Source organism: Colius striatus, chromosome 15 (genome assembly GCF_028858725.1).
Source record: "Colius striatus isolate bColStr4 chromosome 15, bColStr4.1.hap1, whole genome shotgun sequence".
Lineage (NCBI taxonomy): Eukaryota > Metazoa > Chordata > Aves > Coliiformes > Coliidae > Colius > Colius striatus.
In genome coordinates, this window is record NC_084773.1 from 6328922 (window position 1) to 6350297 (window position 21376).

Here is a 21376-nt window from a genome sequence, read left to right on the forward strand (position 1 = left end):
CACAGCAGATTTACAGGTATTTTAATGCAACAACTATTTTTTCTGAAATTTTCAAGAAGACTGGTCCTGGGGTGACTGTTACCTGACCAGAGAGGCTGTTTCCCAAGGCATAGTAACAACATGTGCACACTTGAGCTTTCATGAAATGATCCCTTTAAATTCAAGAACTGGTTCAGCATCTCTGGAATTTTTACCTTCCTTACCACATATCATAACTGGGAGAGACCTTAAGAAAGACTTTCTGGCACACATGCTGTAAAACAAGAGTCCAGTGGACAAGACTCAAGCTGATGATTGGAAAAGTCCATTTTTGCATGCAGGAAAGTGCAGGGGCCACCAAGATGATCGAGGGACTGGAACATCTTTCATATGAGGAAAGGCTGCTGGAACTGGGGCTGTCTAGTCTGGAGAAGAGGAGACTGAGAGGAGATCTTAACATTTATAAATATCTAAAGAGTGGGTGTCAGGAGGTTGGGACATCCCTTTTTTCTGTAGTAGCTAGCAACAGGACAAGGGGTAATGGGATGAAGCTGGAACACAAAAAGTTCCACTTAAATATAAGAAAAAACTATTTCACTGTTGAGGTGAGGGAGCCCTGGCACAGGCTGCCCAGAGGGGTTGTGGAGGCTCCTTCCTTGGAGGTCTTCAAGACCAGCCTGGACACGTTCCTGTGTGACCTGATCTAGGTGACCCTGCTTCTGCAGGGGGGGGTTGGACTAGATGATCTCTGAAGGTCCCTTCCAACCCCTACCATTCTATGATTCTAAGTACTACTTCATCTTTTCTGCAAGTTTCAGTGCTCTGATGTGAGCTCTGCAAAAAGGCAAGTGTGAAATTCTGTGACAGCTTCGTTTACCCGTGAAGGTTGAACCTGCCTCACTACCTGAAAGCAGAAATTATGCACAAATCCTGCTGATGTACAGATGCTGAGTCTTGCTAAAATTTCAACCAACATGCTTATTTGTGTTCATTTCAATTATGACTCTTGTTCATTTTAGAGTGAGTTTGGTGCTTGCATTATGTTTAATACTCTTCTTTTGAACTGTAGGCTTCTGAACTGCTGCATTAGTAGGAACAAAGCTACAAGTTTATGTCAAGCTTCTGATGCACCCAATTTGGGAATGATTTGAAATAAGCTTATACTGAAAATAACAAATACAGTTGGAATGCAAGATTTACACTATCCCCCACTAACTTCAGGCTATTCACAACTTTGAGTTGCTTTACAACACCAGAGTCTCATTTTTTTTGCAGTACAGGCCTTATCATGTTTCATGAAAGCAAAAGAGAGGAGAGCTAAAGGTTCTGCAGTATGATTTTTGTAGTAAGTAGTGTGTTGGCAGGCAGCAAAATCCTGCAGCATTTTTTGGCACATCTTCACATGTCAAGCAGTCCCTAAGATAATCACTTAGATTTACCCAAGGTTATGCAAGTTTTGTAGTATCCAGCCCCAGGGTGTAATTTAGTGATGTGTAATTCAAGGGCAATGACTTGGAAATTGCTAGATACACTCGTGACTCTGCAGACAAATTCTGAAGGTTTGGCAGGGCCTAAAGTGTTGACTGCTCTCAGTTTTCATTTTGGCAGTATCAGAAGGCATCTGTAATCCTGCTGTGAATGAGTGCTTTGATGCTAAATAATTTGGATGAATAGAAGTAATTTCCTATGCTACATTGGCACTTTAAAACAAATTTATTGTACAAATAATTTAAACATATTTTCTCCTCTTCCCTCCCTCACTAGGTTCTCACTTTATTGATCAATGCAGCTTACAAACCCAGCCGTGTCCTGCGAGAACTGCAGTTGGATGAAGAGGCTGCATGGCATGGGCACGGAGAGACCCTGAAAGCCAAGTAAATTCTTGTCCTGTTCCCTGCTTAGCTGAGCCCAATAGCACTGTTCTTTGCAGTCCATGCTTTAACTTCTTGCTTTTTGGAGAAGGAAAAACTTTTATAACCTATTTTTTATAGGTTTATAACCTGTTACAATGCTGATAGCCACTAAACCTCAAATCTTTATAAATATCTTTATGAGCATCTGGTGAAGTCATCGGATTTTAATGCTCCTTGATATACCAGGTGTGCTCTGCTACTGGCACATGAGCAGCTAGTGGCCAAGTAAGAGTGGTGTGTACAACATAGCATGTACACTGGCAGCCTAAGATGAGCTATGAGATAATTTAATTCACCTGAAGATAACTGTCAGTATTTTAAAGCAGAAGCACATACTGCTTAGGTAGTTTCTCAAGACTTCCATGGCACTTCCACACAAATTTCTCAGTGGAAGAAGATTCCTCTGAAGTTAAGTTCTGGCAGAGTTCTAAAATGGCCTAGCATCAAGTCTTTCTACAACAGCCTACCCTAAAGCACTCCCTGGTTTTACTGCTGAGCTTTTTGGTTTGGGGTTTCTTTGCAGGGTTATTTTGTGGCTAATAAAAAAAGCAGTGAGCATATTTGCATATATTTGCTAAATCCAGATACTTCTTTATACTCTTGTGATGGTCTTGTAATTAGGTCACTGTGGGAAAATCTAATCTCTAGTATGCAAGCAATGTGCCATAGTCCACTGTCATACATAGTTTTGGACATGTCAGCAGTTCTTTTGTTGGATCAGTTTCATGTGTAAAAAGGCATCTTTCCCTGTATTGAAGGATTGCTCTGGATTTGGACAATAGGAAGACCAGATGAAAGGTTAATGTAAACAGAAGATGTAGCTAAAGAATAGAGGGGGAAAAAAAGTCCATTTGGTTTCACTGAAGGTGCTATGTGCTTTCTTTTGTCACAGTAGTGACACCAGGGATGTCTGGTCTATGATGACATAGCTTTTGATTCTAGTGCATTAACTAGACACTTGCAGGCGTGAGACATCCCTAATAGATATCAGCACGTGCCAGTAGCTGTGCTGGGAGAGTGAGGCAGAAATGATGAATGACTCTGGCAGCTGCTTCACAGTGTGGCTCTGTCAGTGTCATGGCAAAGCTGATGAACAAAAAGAAATCTTTTCTTAATTTAAATCAAAGAGGAACAGTATGTGGAGTCATGGCAAGTGACTGTCCTGATGAATTGTTCAGCAGTTGGACGAAAGCTGATGGGAAATGTAACACTAGTTCATTTGTTTGCCGTAGCGTGTGCATAGAATAGCTCACTAGAAGCTGTCTGCTATTGCCTTTATGAGCTGAACTGGTGCACTCCTTGGTTTTAAGGACCAGCTGTCCACATTATAGTGGTCACTTCTGTGGTGCCCTGACAAAGAAAGAACAAACCATCTCTGAACAAAGAAAACAAAACATCTAAACTCCAGGATGGTGATTCTGTTATTCTGTGGTCCTCTCAGATGGTGTTTTATAGTCAGTGTAGCTTTGTTTGGTACTGCAGGTCTATCTCTGGTGCTGGCTTTTTTCTGTGCTTGAGGATCTGTCATAAAAGACAGGATTCTAAAGGTCCCTTCCAGTGCCTACCATTCAATGGTTCTGTGACTACCCATTTCCTGGACTTTGTCCATCCAGAAAGTTCCTCAATGGTCAGGTTTTCCCTGAGTTTGATCTCAAAGTATTACTCTCATACACCTCTCAATGAAGTACTTCTTTCCTGATGATTAGAGGACTCCTGAGTTATGGCTGTCTTTTCAATGCTAGGTACAAAGGGAAGAGCTACCGTGCAACCGTGGAAGTTGTGAGGACGGCGGATCGGGTGGCAGATTTCTGTAGGAAAACATGCATCAAGCTGGAATGTTGTCCAAACCTCTTTGGCCCTCAGATGGTGCTGGATAAGTGCTCAGAGAACTGCTCTGTCCTGACAAAGACTAAATACAGTGAGTAGATCACTGATCTCAAACCAAGGTGGGGCTTGGGGTGTTACACTTTGGTTTCTTCTGTCTTTGGCTGCAGAAGGAATCCAAAATACGTTGGTTTGCTTACACAAGGAGCAGCTCAAGCACTACATACATAGGCCTACAAAATAGCCACATACCAGTGTGCAGGGGAGAAAAAAATGACTTCTATATTAAGTGGTAGAACCATGGCTTAACTTTTTGGCACGTGTATAAAGCTTTATCTTTAAAAGGCAACTTTAAAGATAACTTTTGCGACAAGAACTGACTGTAATGTTGTAATTTAAATGGCATTGTAATTGCTTTTACCAATTTGTTTATGAACCAAATAAAACACCTTCAAGTTCTTTTCTTAGGTTTTTAGGGGTTTTTTTTCAAGTAACTAACCCTTTCACACTGTGAGAACAAAGTTCATCGAGGCCATGTTTAAAAACTGAGAAATCACAAAGAGCACCATTAAATTTGGACAAGTCTGTGAGTGATGATTTTTTTGTATAAAATCTGATCATTTGGGGCTTCTCAGAGGTAGAAGGAGTAAATCTGTCTAGGAGAAATAAAATTGATTAGTAACTCCTCTTCCTTAAACCAAACTGAAGAGGAAAATACAGACATACTTACTTTGAAGTCTTGCAGAGTTGGGGTTTGTATTGGGAAATGTCCTTCTACTGATTTTTCCAATCCTGATTATGGACAAACGGAACTAGTGGCATTGAAGGTGCATTTCAACACGATGCTCCTTTCTTCTGTCCTGGTAGCACACTATTACGGCAAGCGGAAAAACAAGCGGATAGGTAGGCCCCCGGGTGGCCACAGTAACCTGGAAGTAGCCATGAAGAAACCAAATAAAAGAAGGAAGAGACGAAAACATTTTTTTGTTCATAAGAAAAAACGTTCTTCTGCTTCAGTGGATAACACTCCAGCTGGATCTCCCCAGGTATGAGACTGCTAACAACTTCAATAGGTGCAATATGTGATCTTTGAGCAGCTTCGCTTGAAATCAACAAACTACTAGCTCCTTGTAACCCCAGCTTACAGCTGACAAAGGGGTGCCAATTGTAGCTTTTGTCCCAAACTTTTCCTCTTTCATCACTTCTTTATGGGTTTTTTTTCCTACCTCTCCAGGGCAGTGGGGCAGAAGAGGAAGATGACCAGGATGAGGTAGATGAAGAGTCTCTGACTGAGGATAGTACTTCAGAGCACCAAGACGAATTGCTTGAGGAATCAGAGGTATCAGAGAAAAAATCATTGTCATCGTCTCCTACACAGAGTGAACTGTCTCATTCCCTGGCTCAGGACCGAGACAAGCGCAAGAGGAAGCTCAGGACCTTTTCCTTTTCTGATGATGAAAATAAACCTCCTTCACCAAAGGTATCTTCAAATGCAGATTTTGTTCTAGCCTGCTCACTATTGGGCAGTCATAAATGTCTTGGGAGTATTAACTGTCATCCATGTGTTCCCATAAAAGACTCTGTTACCCCATAAAGGGTATTGTGAAGGCACTACAGAGTAATTAAAAATCATTATTTTGATTACAGTCATATTACAAGATTGTAAAAAAAGACTAAACAGAATGATGAGCTTCCCATTTCCTGGCTTTAAGCACTCCTCTTGGTTCAACCAGAACAGTGGTGTGGGGTTAACCAAATCCTGGATTTAGATCCCTGCTTTACTGGCTCTAAAGTTACAGCCTCCACTCTGAGAACAACGCTGTTCTGCTCATCTCTGCTAACCAAGAGATCTGACCTCTCATTAGAGCTTCATTTGACAGCTGAATATTTAGGTGTGGGGCTGTAGAGGGCTGTGTTGGTCCATTGCCTGTGTGATATTTGGGAATTCTTTTTGTTCTGAATGGCTTGTCTAGGACATAAAGCTGGAAGTTGCTGAAAAGCTGCAGCTGGACAGTAACCCTCTGGAATGGAGCGTGGCTGATGTTGTACGATTCCTCAAATCCACTGACTGTGCACCACTGGCAAGAATTTTCCTTGATCAGGTATTATTTTCTGTCTGTTAAAATGTGGAGTCTGTCACTTTGCCTCTTATCCCTGAATCACTAAACGAAGCTAGTTTGAGTTTTATGCTAGGGTTTTGAGGAAACAAATCCATGTGCAACTCTCTGCAGTTTGGGAGGGAAAAGTTAAGGAAATGATCAGATTTTTTCAGGCTTCTTTCTCCTTCTTCTCAGTGGAGGATGTTTTGGTCTGTGGGGCATGGTAATCCTAAAAACTATAGAGAATGCCTACAACCAAGCACCATGAAGGCAGGAGCCTGGTTTTGAGGAGATAGTTTTGCCACGTAGGTTGACTTTTTTCCAAATGTAGGTATCAGTGTTGTACAGCTGCACAACAAGTGGACATTTTAATGTCAAAATATGACTAGGGTACAAAGGTGAATCAAGTTAACACTGTACTTGCATCTTGTTTAAAATTTGCCATTAAAAACCTTGTTCATCAAAACTGTAGTACTAATGATAGGTGTGGTTTGTGGTAGACATTGAGAAGATATCCTTTTCCTTGTAGAATCTCTGTTCTTACAGAAAGACTTTCTAAAATGACTTTTAGAAGGTGAAATGACTTTCTGCTTGAAAGTTCCTTAGTTTCTATTGTTAGGTTGACTTTAATTTTTTTCTGTACAGTAGCTTCTGCTGAAACACTCTCCCTTAGCCAGCAAATATTAGCAGATATTTAAAGAAAGGAGACAATTTATTGCAAGAGGGATTTGGGGGTTTTATGCTGCCTGGAGTAGCATGAGAGAAATGTCTAATTCACAGATGATCATGAATGTGAAATTCCAGTAAGTCAAAGCTGAAGGAAAAGGGGAAAATAAAAATGTAAAGTCACTGTGGAGTTTTTGTCTCCTGACAGGAAATCGATGGCCAGGCACTGCTGCTGCTGACCCTGCCCACTGTTCAGGAGTGTATGGACTTGAAACTTGGGCCAGCTATTAAACTTTGCCATCACATCGAGAGGGTCAAACTTGCCTTTTATCAGCAGTTTGCTAACTGAGGAGCAGCCAAGTTGAAGTGGACTTTTGAAGCACAACTACAAGAACATGCTCCTTTCTGTCTATTAAAGAAAGCCAAATGAAGTTAAACTGATGCCCTGGTGACCTAAGAGGGTCTGTCAGCCTCAGTTTTTCGCTTTGACAAAAGGAAGACAACATCTGGAGCAAAATGCCAATGCAAAAACAGGGGCTACTCTACCAGCTGCCAGCTCGGGAACACAATAGTCTCTTGCTCTATGGTTCCCTTTTTTTAATGCATTTTTTAATGATTACAGAAAAGCCTCCTCTGGTGGGAAATGACATTTCAATAGTTCTGTTGGCACGGAACTTTAAAAGGAGAAACAGATCCTGTTTACTTTAGCATGTAGGCTGCCAGAAATAACCTTTCTCTGTTCCCGATGGTTCACAGAATCCCCTTCCCTCCCTGTGGACGAACACTTGCTCTACCACAGCACTGGCTTTGGAATGTGCTCTTTGCACATTCGTGTATTAATGTTGAGTTTTTTAATGAATTTGTTCATTGTTAGGACAACAATGTGGCCACAGGGTTCTGAATGTACAGTATAGCAAGAGTGTGGTTCATTTTGGGGGGGTGTGTTTCGTTGATTTTGTTTTTCATTTCATTGCTGTTGGGTTTTTGTTTTGGTTTGTTTTTTACTACCTCTGTAGCCTGAACAGTAGAAGTGATGAACTAAAAAGGGAGGGAACTACTTCTTCTGGACACATGGTCTGTAGCTGCACAGCAGTCTCTCTTCTGTAGGCATGCCAGGAGTACAAACCAGTATCAGTATACAGAGCTTCTGTTCCAAAGCTTTAGCTGAAACTTATATAGGCAGAGCCTGGATGTTACCTTTTTGCAGAAGCCAGAAAACTTAATTATTTTGCACTTCTCTTACAGATGGGCTGTAGGAAAAAAAGGAAGGAAAGAGAAAGTGCCTCAGCATTTTCTGTATTTTGGGTTTCAGCTCTTTTTTTTCTTCTTCTTTGTTTTTTTTTAACTGTGAGAAGTCATTACCTTTTTGTTACAGCAAACAGTTGGGCCATATACACAGAGCCTGTCAGCAGACTTTTGCTTTGCTACCTGAACATCTTTTTAGAGAACACACTAAGGAAACTGCAATCAATAGAGGACTGCAACTTAGCTCTGCCAGTGTTTGCATACTGGAAACTATCTTACTAACATGACTTTGTATTTTTAACTATTTACAGCTGCTCAGGATCAGACTTGATGAAAATGGGGGGAAAGGAAAGAGGTTTATGTCAGTTTTTTTAGAGAAAATGAAAAGGACCAGAGTGACATCTAGTTCCCATAAGTAGACTTACAGTAGGATGAACTGCTGGTTCTGCTTTTCCAGGGTAATAAAACCTAATCAGCCGCTTTCTGTAGGCCAGTACTTGACACTTTAAGTAACAGGGTTAGATTACTTTCCATTGAAGATGTGGGGAAACTTGCATCAGGCTCAAGATCTGCATCAAATAGGCATTAGGTTTCAGATGTCTTGCATTCATTCACTCTGGCTGTTCTCAGAGTATTTGTAGGAGCACAGGCAGGAGCTTTATGTGTGTAACTCTGGTCCTTTGTCTCCAACTACATTTTTGTAGAAAGCCCCTGGCATACTAAGGGGTTTGAGATAGGAAAGTGCTCACTGCAGGAGTTGGTTTAGGATAAACATTGGTTACTCTGGTCAAATGGATTGGTTCAGGCATCTCTTAGGTCTAAGTGATCTGTTTTTCTGATGCTGTGAACTGTAGGATTCAGTAGTCTGTAAACTAAGAGCTGAATCTGCACAGTCTGTGTGTGGCACATAGGTGTTGAAGGGGAACTCCCTCCAGTGAAAAGTGGTTAGACTAAGCAAAGCTCAGTAACTGGGGTTTATTTCTTTTACCTTTTAGAATAAGTGCTGGTCAAGGCAGAACTATTTACAGAAGTGTTAAAATCAGACTCTTTTTTTTCATTCCAGAATCCAAATGAGGATGTCAGTCAGACTGTTTACTGCTCTTGAGGGTGAGAGGGCAGCATGTAGCTAGGACAATTTTTTTCTTCTCCCAAATTGTAAGCAGAGTCTGAAAACATAATTAAATTGAAATCAAAGTGCCCATTCTTCTTCCTTACACCAGATACATGGCCAATAAATGGATGGTTTGGCTCTTTTCATTGTGCCTAGGTCGTCTGGCTGTACTCCATTCCCTTAGGACAAGCTCAGTGATAAGCCATTAGGCCTGAAAAAAATTTTGAAAGAAACACTGCAGCTTTGCTGTCAGCATCTTGTCTTGAGAAATTTGGCCATCAGAGAACTTCTAGGCTGCAAGATGAAGCTTTTGGATGGTATTTGTCATTCTTCAAGGATTCCAGAACTCTGCTGCACTGATGCCCAGCAGAACTGACCTGCATAGCCAAGAGATGTTGCTCCCACCTTTCCCCATGGACAGATAGATGTCTTCTTAAGTAGCTGTCAGGAGAGAATAGAGCCTAAAGGGTAATTTAGTGAACCTGTTAACACGGTGCCTAGGGTTTTAAACACAAATGTCATACTTCTTTTTCTCAGTAAATAAAGCAGTCAGCAGTTTCAGAGGTTAGTGGGATACTTACTGGTCACCTTTGGCGTGTTTTATAGGCTGGATTTTTCTGCCTTGTTTTGGGAGGCACTGACAGTCTGGTCCCAATGGGATCTATTTTTGTTGAGATTTTCAAAAGGGATGTTTTCATTATTTGTGAAATGTTTTTATGCTGCACACGGGTACTGTACACTCTGTTTCCTGGAAAAAATGCACTCTGTTTTATTGCTGGATTTAAAAGGGATAATTGGGGCTTTATCTTGATGGATGGTGTTTCTACTTGACTCTGTTTCAAGTTCCTCTTTCTCTGTGCGTGGCAGAAAACAACTGCACTTACTATTCCAACATGACTTGAAATCAGCTCACATGCTGCTTTAGTTGCTCTTTTTCTTCAAAACTGGATTATTAGGTAGCTGTTGGCTGTCTTGGCTTTGGGTGATACCAGTGTTTCACTCACATGAGTTGCTGTAATTTAGGCTGTGGGGATGTGTGCTGTCCTCTGCAGCATCGTGCACCATAAGATATGACAAAACTGGAGTCCAGCAGAAAGGCTATGATATCTTGCAAATGTCTGATACAAGAAAACAAGCCCTCCATTGAGCCTCCCATACTGTTTGTGTGGATGGTAAAAGGAGATTACCCTTGGCTGACCCATTGGGGGTTTGTGTTCTTGCTTGTCTTATTTTCATCTATGTTGTACAGTCTTGGTTTTGCACATGGTATCATTAGAAACCTGGTGGTGACTCCATATGGCACCCACACTGTGTGAAGCTTAACCCTTGTTAGGCAGAAAGATGTTGTTGAGTTAGCATAGCGTGCTTTCTGCATCAACACAAGGATTTCACAATAGAGAAGTATTTGACCACCAAAAAGGTCACATAAGGTTAATGTGGTAGAGTTATCCCCCAAAGCACAAGCAGCTTGCAGTCCATCTGAATCTGAAAGCAATCCTTCTGGAAGAGAGATACAGCCCTGGTCTTGGTGAACGAAGACAACTTTATTCCTAACGCTAAACATTTCTGAAAGGTGTTCTTTGAGGAATGAAAGGAAAGGCAGATTCATTTGTGTGTTGTGTATAACTCCAGGAGTGTTTGCAATCTCTCCTGGGATTAATGGAAACAGTACATAGAGAGTTCAGGAGTGGTTGTTAAGATTACTTTATCTTGTCACAACTTTTGGCAGTATTTTGTTGTTGCTTTAGCGTTTGCTAGTGTTTATGCTTGATTCCAATGATGCTTTAAAGGAGGGAAGGAGTATTGCTGCTAGGTCCACAGAAGTGTAAATACATTTACAGTTGATTGGACTGAGCACTCCATTCTTCTATATAAAGTACAGAGACTTGGTACGTTGTTAACAAAAGGCAAAGTGGCTTGAAAGATTTTTGAATGTAATAGAATAGGCTTCAAAACTATCAACTTCAAATTGGAGACTGGATACCTTTGGACCAAATCTGTTGTTGGAGAAGTTACTGGATGAAGTAGCCTTACCAGAAAGCCAAAAATACCACGATCCTATACAAAGCTACTCCTTAACCAGTCCTGTCACATAGCAGCAGACTGGTTACTGCCTACTGTGAGCTCAAATTGCCTAAATGTAACTAAGCACAAAGACATAGGCTCTGTCAGGAGACTCAAATGTTGGCTGAAGGCTCTGTTTTAAAGGGATTGTGTGCTGAACCCCCATTTCAGAGTGCTGCTGACCTTCCCCAAACACGCATGTAGCCTTGTTTTCAAAGGCAGCCTTTTGGGTGAAGGATTAGAACGGGACTTGGAAACAGCAGATACGAGAAGCCTCTTTTATTGCTGCGTGGTTTTCTTAAAGTAATAATAATCTGTATGAAATACAGCAAAAATGACTTTGTCACCACGGTCATTTCTAGCTTCCTCAATGTCACATCTGTTGTTCTGAAACACACCAGACATCAAATGGACTTTGTGATGAGAAGATGAAGTTACTCTGTGTTTGGCTCAGCTTTAAGCCTTGGAAGCGAGCAGGTCTTGCGCTGACAACATTCAGAGGCAGTAGCTCTAACTGACTTAGCACAAACATGGGCACAGAGCCTGTGGAAGTCCTCTAGCCTTGCACAGTTCAAGAGGAACGGTCCTTCTGCTCGAGACATGGAGCCGGCTCGCTCAAGTTGTGTGAAGGAGCAACGCGGCCCGAGCGCAGATGAGTTCTTGCCCAGTCTGCAAGTTGGTGAGCACCAGTTTCCAAGAAACCTCGTGGAAAAAAAACATTCTGGAGGTGTCACGTTTCTCCCTTCCTCTTTCATTTCTTTTTTTTATTATTATTTCTGTTTAAAATAAATTTTAAATAATCTTTGTAGACAATCAGAGGTCTTCTAGGAGACTACCCTAAAGGGTTCCTGCCCTCCACCTGTGGGCCTCTTTCTTATACTAACTCATTGGAACTGATGCACTTTTCCTGTATTTTGCCTTTTTTAATTAGCTGCTTGTTCTTAAACAAAGATTTTAATGTATATTGTGTTGTGTCCCTTCTGCTTGTTGTTTTATCTTCCTTTAACTTTTAAAAATATCTATATATATATATATATATATATATATGCAGTGAGGCTGAAGTACTACATGGAAGAGAAACATGCACAAGAAAAGATGCCTAATAAGTCCCACCATTGTTTGAGCAGTTTAATCAGAGGATTTTCTAAAAACTATTTTGGATGGATATTTTGCTTGTTTTGTCTGTAAATAATGTACATATGTTTGTGGTATATGACAGTTTTAAGTGGTTGTAAGAAAATTAAAGAAGATACTGAAAATGGTGGCTCTGGTGTTGATATCACGGCAAGTACTGCTGCTTACTGTGAGCAATTTTCCATCTTACAGAAGCATGGGGAAAACACTATAGTGTTTCCATTGCTTGCAGAAAAGAGTAAATGCAGGCCACATAAATGCCATTTGCATTCAGGTTAAGAGCTTGATTGGCTTGCATACAGTTCCCTCCAATGCAGGAGTCCTGTTTAGCTAAGCCTTCTTCCAGGGTAACAGATTGTGTTCTACAGGATGCTGAAGCTAATATGCAGGAGCCGAGGGCAGAAGCTACAAGTGAGGGTAATTTTCTTTTATTGCTTTCTTTGAAATGAGGAGCTGCTTGGTACAATCCAAAGCAACCTTTGCAGATGCTGCTGCACCTTCTGAATGGTTTTGTAAAAGGCTGACACTATCCCAGCAAGTTGAAATTTTTAACAGAGCTGGCTTTGCCTTCACTGAAGAACATGAGGGTCCACAGGATGTTTCAGAAACTGGTCAGCTGTGTAAAGTTGTTTCCTTACTTGATGTTCCAACAGATTGTACTGGTGTGCTCCTCAGCACTTGTTTCTTGGCTCTGCTTCAGTTGTCTTGAACTGATTTTTGTACCGAGGGCGGAAAATGGGTAGAAATTGGATGAAACTGATTTGCTTAAGACTATGTCTCTAAATACATAGGATTTATAAGGATGTATCTTTCACTTGGCTTCACAGAGCACTGTCTACTGGAGAGAAATCTGAAGGCTTGTGTATAGCACATATCAAGAGGCAGTGTCAGGTTTTAGAGGGCTTATAGGAGTTGTGAGGAGCTGAAAACCCTTGAAGAGGTATTTTTGGGGAATTAAGTATTTTAAAGTACAGGATATGGAGTAACACAAGGTATATGCCCGTCAGGTTATGTTTCCAGATTAGTTTCTGAAACGTCAATGTTGTGTGTAAAAGGCATGAGGCAAATCTTTAACCAGTCTATCCAGATCAGGTATGTGTGTAGAACATTTAATGTTTAGCAGCAGCTATGAAGGCTTAAAAACAGCTCCTGGGCCACAGTTAAATAGGCCAGGTCTGTGTTTGAAGCACAATGCTTGACAGCTGTGATCACTGTGTGCCAAGGGGAAGACAAGCAGCGTACTTTGGGCCTTCGCCTTTCCTTTAGGTAACTATTTGCATTCCTGAGCTCTTGCTTTTCATGTAGCTCAAAGCAGAGGAGCATTGACTTGAGGTGCAGAGGCACTGCGTCGTGCATTTTGGCTGCATGCGCTGTAAGTCGGACAATTAAGAGAGTTTCTTTTCCTAGCTCCAGTTTCCAGGCATTTATGGCACAGCCTGAATACCAGAGAAGGCGCTGCTGCGTGGAGTACTGTCCATCATCGCCTGCCAGGAAGGACAGTCATGTAGGTGTGTTTGGAGGAAAGATGCAACAAATGTCATGACTTCATGTGCTCTGCTTAGTTTTCTGATACACTTGTGCTGTGTAAACATGTACTTCCTGGGACGTACCTACAAGTGACTTTATATTTAGCCATGCAATGTGACCTAGGTTGATCCTGCACTAAAACTAAGAACCTGAACTGGGTTGCAGTTCTGCCCTGTGGTGAAGAGGCTGTTCCTGATGGGCTGCCACACTCGCTGACCGACAGGTACGCTTTCTGTGTGGAGGTGCTGACAGATTGTGTTTTATCCCCTGTATCATTGGCTGCCCTTTGAAAAGAACAAACGTTGGTTTCTTTTATAAAGAATGCGACTCTTAATTTTCTGTTTGCAGTTCGATGTCCAGCTTGGCCGATGTGTGGGTCTGAGCTGTATCTGCTGGGCAGGCAAAGCCTGGGGCGGCTGTGGGCCGCACCCAGCGTTTCGTCCGGGAGGGTTAGGGTGCAATGTGGCAATGTTTTCGGCTGCCAGAGCCACGGGCTGTTTTGCGGCCGCCCGGAGCGGGAGCCGCTGTGCCGAAGGAAGCCCGGCCGGCTGCCGGCTCTGGTCGAACGGCAGCGGGAAGCCGCGGCGCGAAGCCGGTGCTCGGGCAGCAGCCCGCGGCAGCTCTGCTCTCGCGGCTCCCGCAGCGGGGCGCGGGGCGAAGGAACCCTCCCTGTGCCGGCGCAGCGCCGGCCGCGGCCTGGGGCGGGGGGTTTTCGTGAGGAGGGCTCCGGCCGCGGGGCCGTGCTGCTTTTCCCGCGAGGGGCAGCCGGTCCCGGCGCGGGGGGCAGCGGCGGCGCTGAGGCCGGGCGGGCGGCTCCGCGGCTCGGCCAATGCGAGAGCGGCGCGGGCGGTGACGCGACGGGGCGGGCGGCCGGGCGCAGGAAGCGGGGCGGGGGCGCGGCCTCCCTTGCCGGTCGCGACGTCGCCGCCGCCGCCGCCATGCGCCGCTGAGGCGGGCGCTGTCCGGGCCTCGCCATGGGGGCGCCGCCGCCCAACGGCAGCCTCGGCCTCGCCGACAGCTCCCCGCAGCCCGGCGAGGGGGCGGCGGCGGGGCCGGGAGACCGCGGCTGCGAGAACGGGGCCCTCATGGACAGCTTCGGCATCTTCCTGCAGGGGCTCCTGGGCGTCGTGGCCTTCAGCACCCTCATGCGTGAGTGGCGGCGGGGGCGGGCCGCGGCCTCCGGGCCTCGGCGCGGCCTGGCAGCGCCGGGCGCTGAGCGGGCGGGGGCATGTCGCGGGCAGACGGGTCACTTCTCCCTGCAGGGGCTCGGGCTCGGTTAATGGTGCGGCGACCTCGCAGCTGTGACCTGAGACCGCCCCAGGAGGAGCGCCGTGCTGACCCGGGCTCCCGGCCGAGCCGGGCCGCGGCGGCCTCGGGGAGCGGCCGGGGCGCTGTTGGTCCCGGTGAGCGGTGCCGGGAGGTGAAGCTGCCGGACGCGGCCTCGCAGCCCGGGGAGGCCTCTCCGGGTCTGTGCCCTGGCAGTGCTGGAGCGGGGGTGAGCAGCAGCCCAAGGGGACGGCTGAGCGTCTGCAAAGGCAGCTGTTGAGGGTGAAGAGCGCTGTCTCAGAGACTGCGTTTCGAGTCCTTCAAGCAAACGCACTTTCTGAAGTTTGCTTTCCTAACTTATGCTGATAGAGCTTTGAGAGGGGGCATGTATTTTGCTTTGAACGTGACTGGTAAGATGTGGCAGTGTGTGTGGAGTCACCCAGGTTTAGAATAGACAGAAGGATTAGGTTCTAGCAGTATTACTGTAAGTGTATCTTCTCATCAACAGCAGAACACTTTAAATCTCAGTGCAGTGTGCTACACTTGCATAGAGTGGAGTTGGAGCAGGTGGTGAGCTCATGTGGCTGTTCACAGCAGCTCAGCTGATGAGCAGCAACTTGTTAATGCTGCTCGCTTGAGTTTGATGAAAGGCAAGAAAGGCTGGAGGCCGTAGTGAGTCCAATCCAGCCTGCTCTGAGGGAATCGTGGGACAGTTCTCGTAGATCTTTTTGTTTTTTCTATCCCATCCTTCATGAACAAAATAGGGGGGAGGGGGGAAGGGAACATCAGCTACAAGTATTTTACAGTTCAATCTAAAGTCTGAGGTCCTGTTTACATTAGAATTGCATTGGTACCATTTCACATTAGTGTCGTACTATGGGTATGGGTAATTAATGGGTAAGTCAGAAGTTTGCTAACATTTTATATTTGCATGCTTTGGTATTTCAGTCATGATTGCCAATTGTATTGCTCTTCTAAAAGCTATGCATTTGGCAGGTATCATTATGTTATGGAATGACAACAGTAGCCATTGGTGTAACATTTGGTCAGTCAGAATCCTCATAATTAGAAGTTTTATCGGTTTACAAAGTACCCTTCGGTAAGAATGTGATGTGTACATGTTATTTCTAGAATGAGAATTATCTGTTTGTATCTCTTTATGGACTGTGCATCAAAAGATGAAGAGCTACAGATGTTATTGGTCAGGAAAGTATCTTTTTGCTGGAAGTATCACCTTTATGCATTTTACAGTAACATTGGAAAATGGAAATACACAATGAAGACAAGAAAAAGTGAATACAAAAAGTATGGCCTGGAAAGATAAAAGCCTAGTTGTTAACTGTACTTCTTAAGTTTGGTTAGATGTTTTAAAACGATGAATTATTAGGAGGAAACTGTCAATGAAGCAATTGCAATTGTGGAAGAAAGGAGTGAAAAGAAGAGGAAGTTAGAGGAAAAAAATAGCAACCTGTCATGCTTACAAGTGCGTACATTTAAAAACAAGATAGATATCCTTGTTCCAATTTTGACAGACAGATTCTCTTCTGTTACATTTTGGGCCTCTGCTAGCAGGAGGAGAAGCTGACCCCACCACATAGACCACTTACGTTGGTAAAAGGGCACTGTGCTGGAGGGGGCTTTGTTCTATCTGCTAGTTTTGTCTGAATGCTTCTGTCCTTTTCATCTCATGTTCTCTCATGCTTTAACCTCAGCTGGCGACTAAGCTCCACACAGCTGCTTGCTCACTCCCCCACCACCCTTGACAGGAGAAAATCAGAAGAGTAAAAGTGAGATAACTTTTGAGATTTGAGATAAAGGCAGTTTGATAGGTAAAGCAAAACAAGGAATTCCTTCCCCACTTGCCATGGGCAGGCAGGTGTTCAGCCATCTGCAGGGAAGGAAGATTCTATCCTACGTAACAGTGACCTGGGAAAACAGATACCATTGCTCCAAACGTCCCTCCCTACCTCCTCCTTCACCCAGCTTTTATGCTGAGTGTGATGCCCTGTAGCCTGGAATGTCCCTGGGTTAAGCTGTCCTGGCTGTGTCCCCTTCCAGCTTCTTGAGCCCCCTTAGCCCACTTGCTGGTGGGGTGAGAAGCAGAAAAGCCCTTGCTACTGGACAGCCTTGCTCAGCAATAACCAAACCATCCCTGTGTTATCAGCACTGGTTCCAGCACAAATCCAAAACACAGCCCCATACCAGCTACTGTGAAGAAAATGAGCTCTACTCGAGCCAAAACCAGCACACATGCAAAACATTTGGTATGTTGTCACTAAACCTTTAGAAGTTACCTCAACAAGTAGGACTTTTTGTCATCCCCTGACAGATCTGAAGTGACACAGAAGCAGGAACTTCTGTCTGAGAAGGGAAAGGACCTCTCCTCAGGAGTCACTTCAGCAGTGTTCCTGTCCCTGAGCTGCTGTGGCAGTAGAGGTGACACAACTTCTGGAACTGTCTCACAGAACCAATAACAGCAAGAAAAATAAACAGGGAGACATGATTATTTTTATGCTGGAGTATTTCTGTGCTCTGGTCCTCTAACTGTCCAGGACAGCAGGGGTGGTAGCACTCAGGGACAAACGAGTAGCTGTAGGTAGAAGCTACTTCAGCAGTGCCACTGCTGTCAGGTCAGAGGTGGGCCTTCCTTTTGATCTACATGAATTCTCTGTATATGTCTGTCACTTCTGCAGCTCTCTTCTGTAAAAAGAGAACTGAAGACACAATTGGCTGATATGTAACTTAAAAAGGGCAAGTCATTTGCCTTTGGTTTGTTTTATTTTTGAAAGGGGACTCTAGAAGGAGATATTCAAATACTTTGGTTGTTATTAATGATGCAGATCCCTCTGTAGAAAAAGAAATTAAAGTAATGGCAAAGAGATACGTTGTTCAATTGCTCTTCATGTACAGAGGCTGTCTTCCTTTGAAAAATCTTTGATTTGACATGTAAAGAATAAGAATATTTGTTAAGTGGCCAAATCAAAGGCTGACCCAGACTTGTCCTTTTCTAAATAAATATCACCATGTTCATAGGAACAAAGACATTTCTTTAATATTTTTTTTCCTGATCATAATAACTAGCTGCAGGAGAAGGACCTTTTCTGTGCCTTTTGTTGAAGCAAAACTGTTTAAGATCACACTTGGCAGTTTGCCACCTTCTTCTGTGTGTACCTATCCAATTGCTCTAATGTTATGCTGTCAGCTGACCTGCCAATGGCATCAGTTAAACTTCATCTTTTAAGGGCTAGGATGTGGTGAAATGAGAGGTTTGTAAGTCGTTGAAAATGTGACTGTGGCAGAGTCACTGAGTGCTCAGATTGTTGTCTAATACTTCTAATATTTTTCTCATACTTCAAAGAAAGGTTTTCTATCCCAGTCATATTATCAGCCTAGCTTGTGTGTCCCTCTCACTCCTAATTTTGCACAACCAAGGAATCACAGAGAATTTCTCACTTTAGCTGGCAAGATGATAATTGAAATTATGTCTTTAATTTTCCTTTTCTTCATAGCTCTTGCCTCTTTGTTCTGTCACACAGGGAATGAAGCACAGTTTAGCTTACTTTCTGACCTCATAGTAGCCTTTTAAAGAATTGACTTGTCTGTCTTGTCTGTCACTTCCAGATCTAAATACTCAAGCTGTTGCAAACCCCTCATCTTCTCAGAAGACAGTTTAGTTAGTTATCATCTGTCCAAGACTTACACAGGAGACTCCGGGACCTCCTTAACTGAAGAGTAGAAGTTTGCACTTGTTTTTATTGTTGTAAATTGCTCAAGGCCCCTCGGATCCTGTCCTCAGTTTTCCTTACATGCTGTCTATGTAAAATGACCAGACTGGAGAAGTGAGATCCTCTTGTGTTGTCTGACTCAGTAGTAAATATTATCAGAGCCCACCAGTGTGTTGTCTGTAACCACCGTGAATGTATCTTCACTGTTCTGAGTTCAGCTCTCTGCTGCAAGGGCCACGTGGAAACAGTGCAACACACACACTACAGATGTCCCAGTATATTGAATGTTATGTTGATGTTGGGCCAAGTGACTGCTGTTGCTTCTCTCCTAACCACAGGCTCAAACTCCCTATCAAAGAGAATGAACTGATTCAAACTACCTCTCTTTAGCAAATCTGCTTGCACTGCAAGCCCTTATGGGTTCTGACCACTAGTTCTCATGCCTGTTAGCCTGTTCTTTTTGAAGTCAGCTGCTTAACTTTGCTGTCATTTCTCCTGCTGCAACATGCATTGTTTTCCACTGTAGTTTATTTAAGCTAAGCCACGTCATAACAGGAAGTCTTAATGGGTTTCCCTCAATGGAAAAGATGTGTGTTTATACTTCAGGTCAGTAAGCCAAAGATAATATTTTTTCAAAGTTTGCCATTATAATACTTGTATCTTATTTCATGAGGATCTTGATTTAAAATGATGAGTTTGTGTCTTTGGTGTTTGGGGGGTTTTGGTGCAGTAGTTAAGATTTTTTTATTACTGATGCTACAAAACTGGTTTGAAGTGGTTTTGTAACACTAAGCACCTTTTGAGCATTCTCTAGTTGGGCATTCTTTGGTAATGAATGACAGGAGAGTGATATTAGCACAGTATTCATACATGTGTACAATGTAGACTGGTTACAAGTAATACAGTTTTTATTGCCAATCCTACAGGAAAGTAAGGGAGGGAAAAAAACCCCTTTGGCAGTCCCTTTACCATGTCTGACACAAACTCTATGAATTACTTCATCTTCAATGTGTAATTTACCTACTAAGCTTGTTTGTCAGAGTGTGGCTGATTGTTTTAGGATAGTTAGGAACAGTTAAGAAATTAGATGTGGGTCATATTGATGAATTACTGAGACAGAGGAATTATTTGATCCTCTACAGGTAGAAGGTTCATGTCTATCTGTGGAGCGCATATATATATGCTGTAAAGGAGACCAAAGTACGTTACTGTTTCATGGCTTTGTCACAGTTTGTGCCTGTACTCACAGTGGGAAGGGTGAAAGTTTCCCTGCTAACGAAAGTGAAACTATTTGGTATGGGTGTGGTAGGTTTGCCACTGAGAGTCACAGCTTAAAAATATTACTATATTGTATAAGAATTATTTCTATTTTTTAAGGTCCTGTCTTTGCTTACATTGTCATAAAGGAAGTACCTTAAAACATGCCTACTTGAAGTCCATTAACTTTACAGCAAGATTTTCCCACTTGATAAGCCATACAAGGAGAAGTACCATTTCTTTGAATAATAAGCTATCTTAGCAGTTAGTCTAGTAGAATTCAAAGTGCTTGAGGAAAAATATGCTTTTCAGAGGAATAATTTCATAGTGTCATGAAGATAATGGAGTATTATTGGGATGTCTAATGTTCTGGGGAGCAGGGACTTGAGAAGAAATTGTCATTTCAGTGGCCTTTCAAAAAAAAAAGCCAGCTTAAAAAACTATTACATACAAAAGAGCTAAAATATATGAATTACATTTGTTTTCCATAGTAATTTTCTTCCTGCTTGAGAAGGTTTTAAAAATGAGAGAGTGAGGAGTTGTCTTTAATGCCCACTAACATCAGCAGTGAAAGGCTTCTGAGTAAATTTATTCTACGTGACAGTTTCCCGAGGGGTTGGGCAGGGAGGGGCCTGCTAGCAAGGTGATGTTTTATTAATAAAGGCATTGTTTAAAAAGGCTTGATATTATCACAACTTGATAATGTCCCATCGTCGTAGCTATTCACTCCAGCACACTGCATCTTCACGTGAGCTGCTGTGTGACCAGTTTTAAAACTTGCCTTGTACAGAAGTTTCCAATCACAAATGGGCTATTTTGTATTTATGCAAATACAGTCTAGTACACAGGATCACGCTTAGTAAAGTGCTCTTTTTTTCTTTCCCTAGAGCTCTGCACAGGTGCAAGTTCCTGCTGATCTGCCAAATACTTGCAGAACTTGCATTGCAGTGTGTACTTAGAGTAGTACTGGGTAGGCTGAAGTGACTTTAAGGAGAGCTTTCAGGTGTCACAGCAATGCGAATGAATCCCCCTGAGGGAAAGGAAGACCCGTGAGATGTGCTGTTCAGCTGCGTTAAAAGGCAAGATGTGGGAAGGGAGCCATATTCATAAAGGAGGTGATGAGAACCGGCTAAACGTGTCAGCAGGAGGCGTGTCGGCTGGAGTGCAGCGGGGTGCGGGCGGGCGCGGCAGCACCCTGGACAGCTCCGCAGCGCGCCCGCCGGTGCGGCCCGCACGGGGAAACCGCGTTCGGCCGTGGCAGCCCCTCGGCACGTTCGGGTGGAGGGAGGCCAAGGAGAAATGGGATGGCGTGATGGTAGCTGAACGAAGGGGTTTTATCATAGAATCATAGAGTTGTTTTGGTTGGAAAAGACCTTTAAGATCGAGTCCAACAACTACCCTCATGCTGTCAAGCCCATCACTAAACTATGTCCCTCAGCACCTCATCTATACAGCTTTTAAGCAACTCCAGCAATGGCGACTCAACCACCTCCCTAGGCAGTCTGTGCCAGTTCCTGACAACCCTCTCGGTGAAAAAATTCTTCCTAATCTCCAATCTGAACCTCC

At 43.5% G+C, this 21376-nt stretch overlaps 2 protein-coding genes across 5 annotated transcripts in view; both read left to right on the top strand.

The window, feature by feature from the left end:
* Positions 1 to 7363, top strand: part of SFMBT1 (Scm like with four mbt domains 1) — a 71754-nt gene extending 64391 nt beyond the window's left edge. For 2 of the 3 annotated variants that reach the window (XM_062008551.1, XM_062008549.1), the window contains exons 16-21: positions 1744 to 1853; positions 3635 to 3810; positions 4584 to 4762; positions 4951 to 5196; positions 5690 to 5818; positions 6690 to 7363. In XM_062008551.1, coding sequence (XP_061864535.1) covers positions 1744 to 1853; positions 3635 to 3810; positions 4584 to 4762; positions 4951 to 5196; positions 5690 to 5818; positions 6690 to 6830 — 981 coding nt within the window. In that variant the 3' untranslated portion in view covers positions 6831 to 7363. The remainder of the gene's footprint in view (positions 1 to 1743; positions 1854 to 3634; positions 3811 to 4583; positions 4763 to 4950; positions 5197 to 5689; positions 5819 to 6689) is intronic. The other variant, XM_062008552.1, reaches the window with a different exon arrangement.
* Positions 7364 to 14485: 7122 nt separating this feature from the next.
* The window catches only part of STIMATE (STIM activating enhancer), a 37594-nt gene continuing 30703 nt past the window's right edge, over positions 14486 to 21376 (top strand). Inside the window, exon 1 of one of the 2 annotated variants that reach the window (XM_062008276.1) lies at positions 14486 to 14711. In XM_062008276.1, the coding sequence (XP_061864260.1) occupies positions 14537 to 14711 (175 nt within the window). In that variant the 5' untranslated portion in view covers positions 14486 to 14536. The remainder of the gene's footprint in view (positions 14712 to 21376) is intronic. The other variant, XM_062008275.1, reaches the window with a different exon arrangement.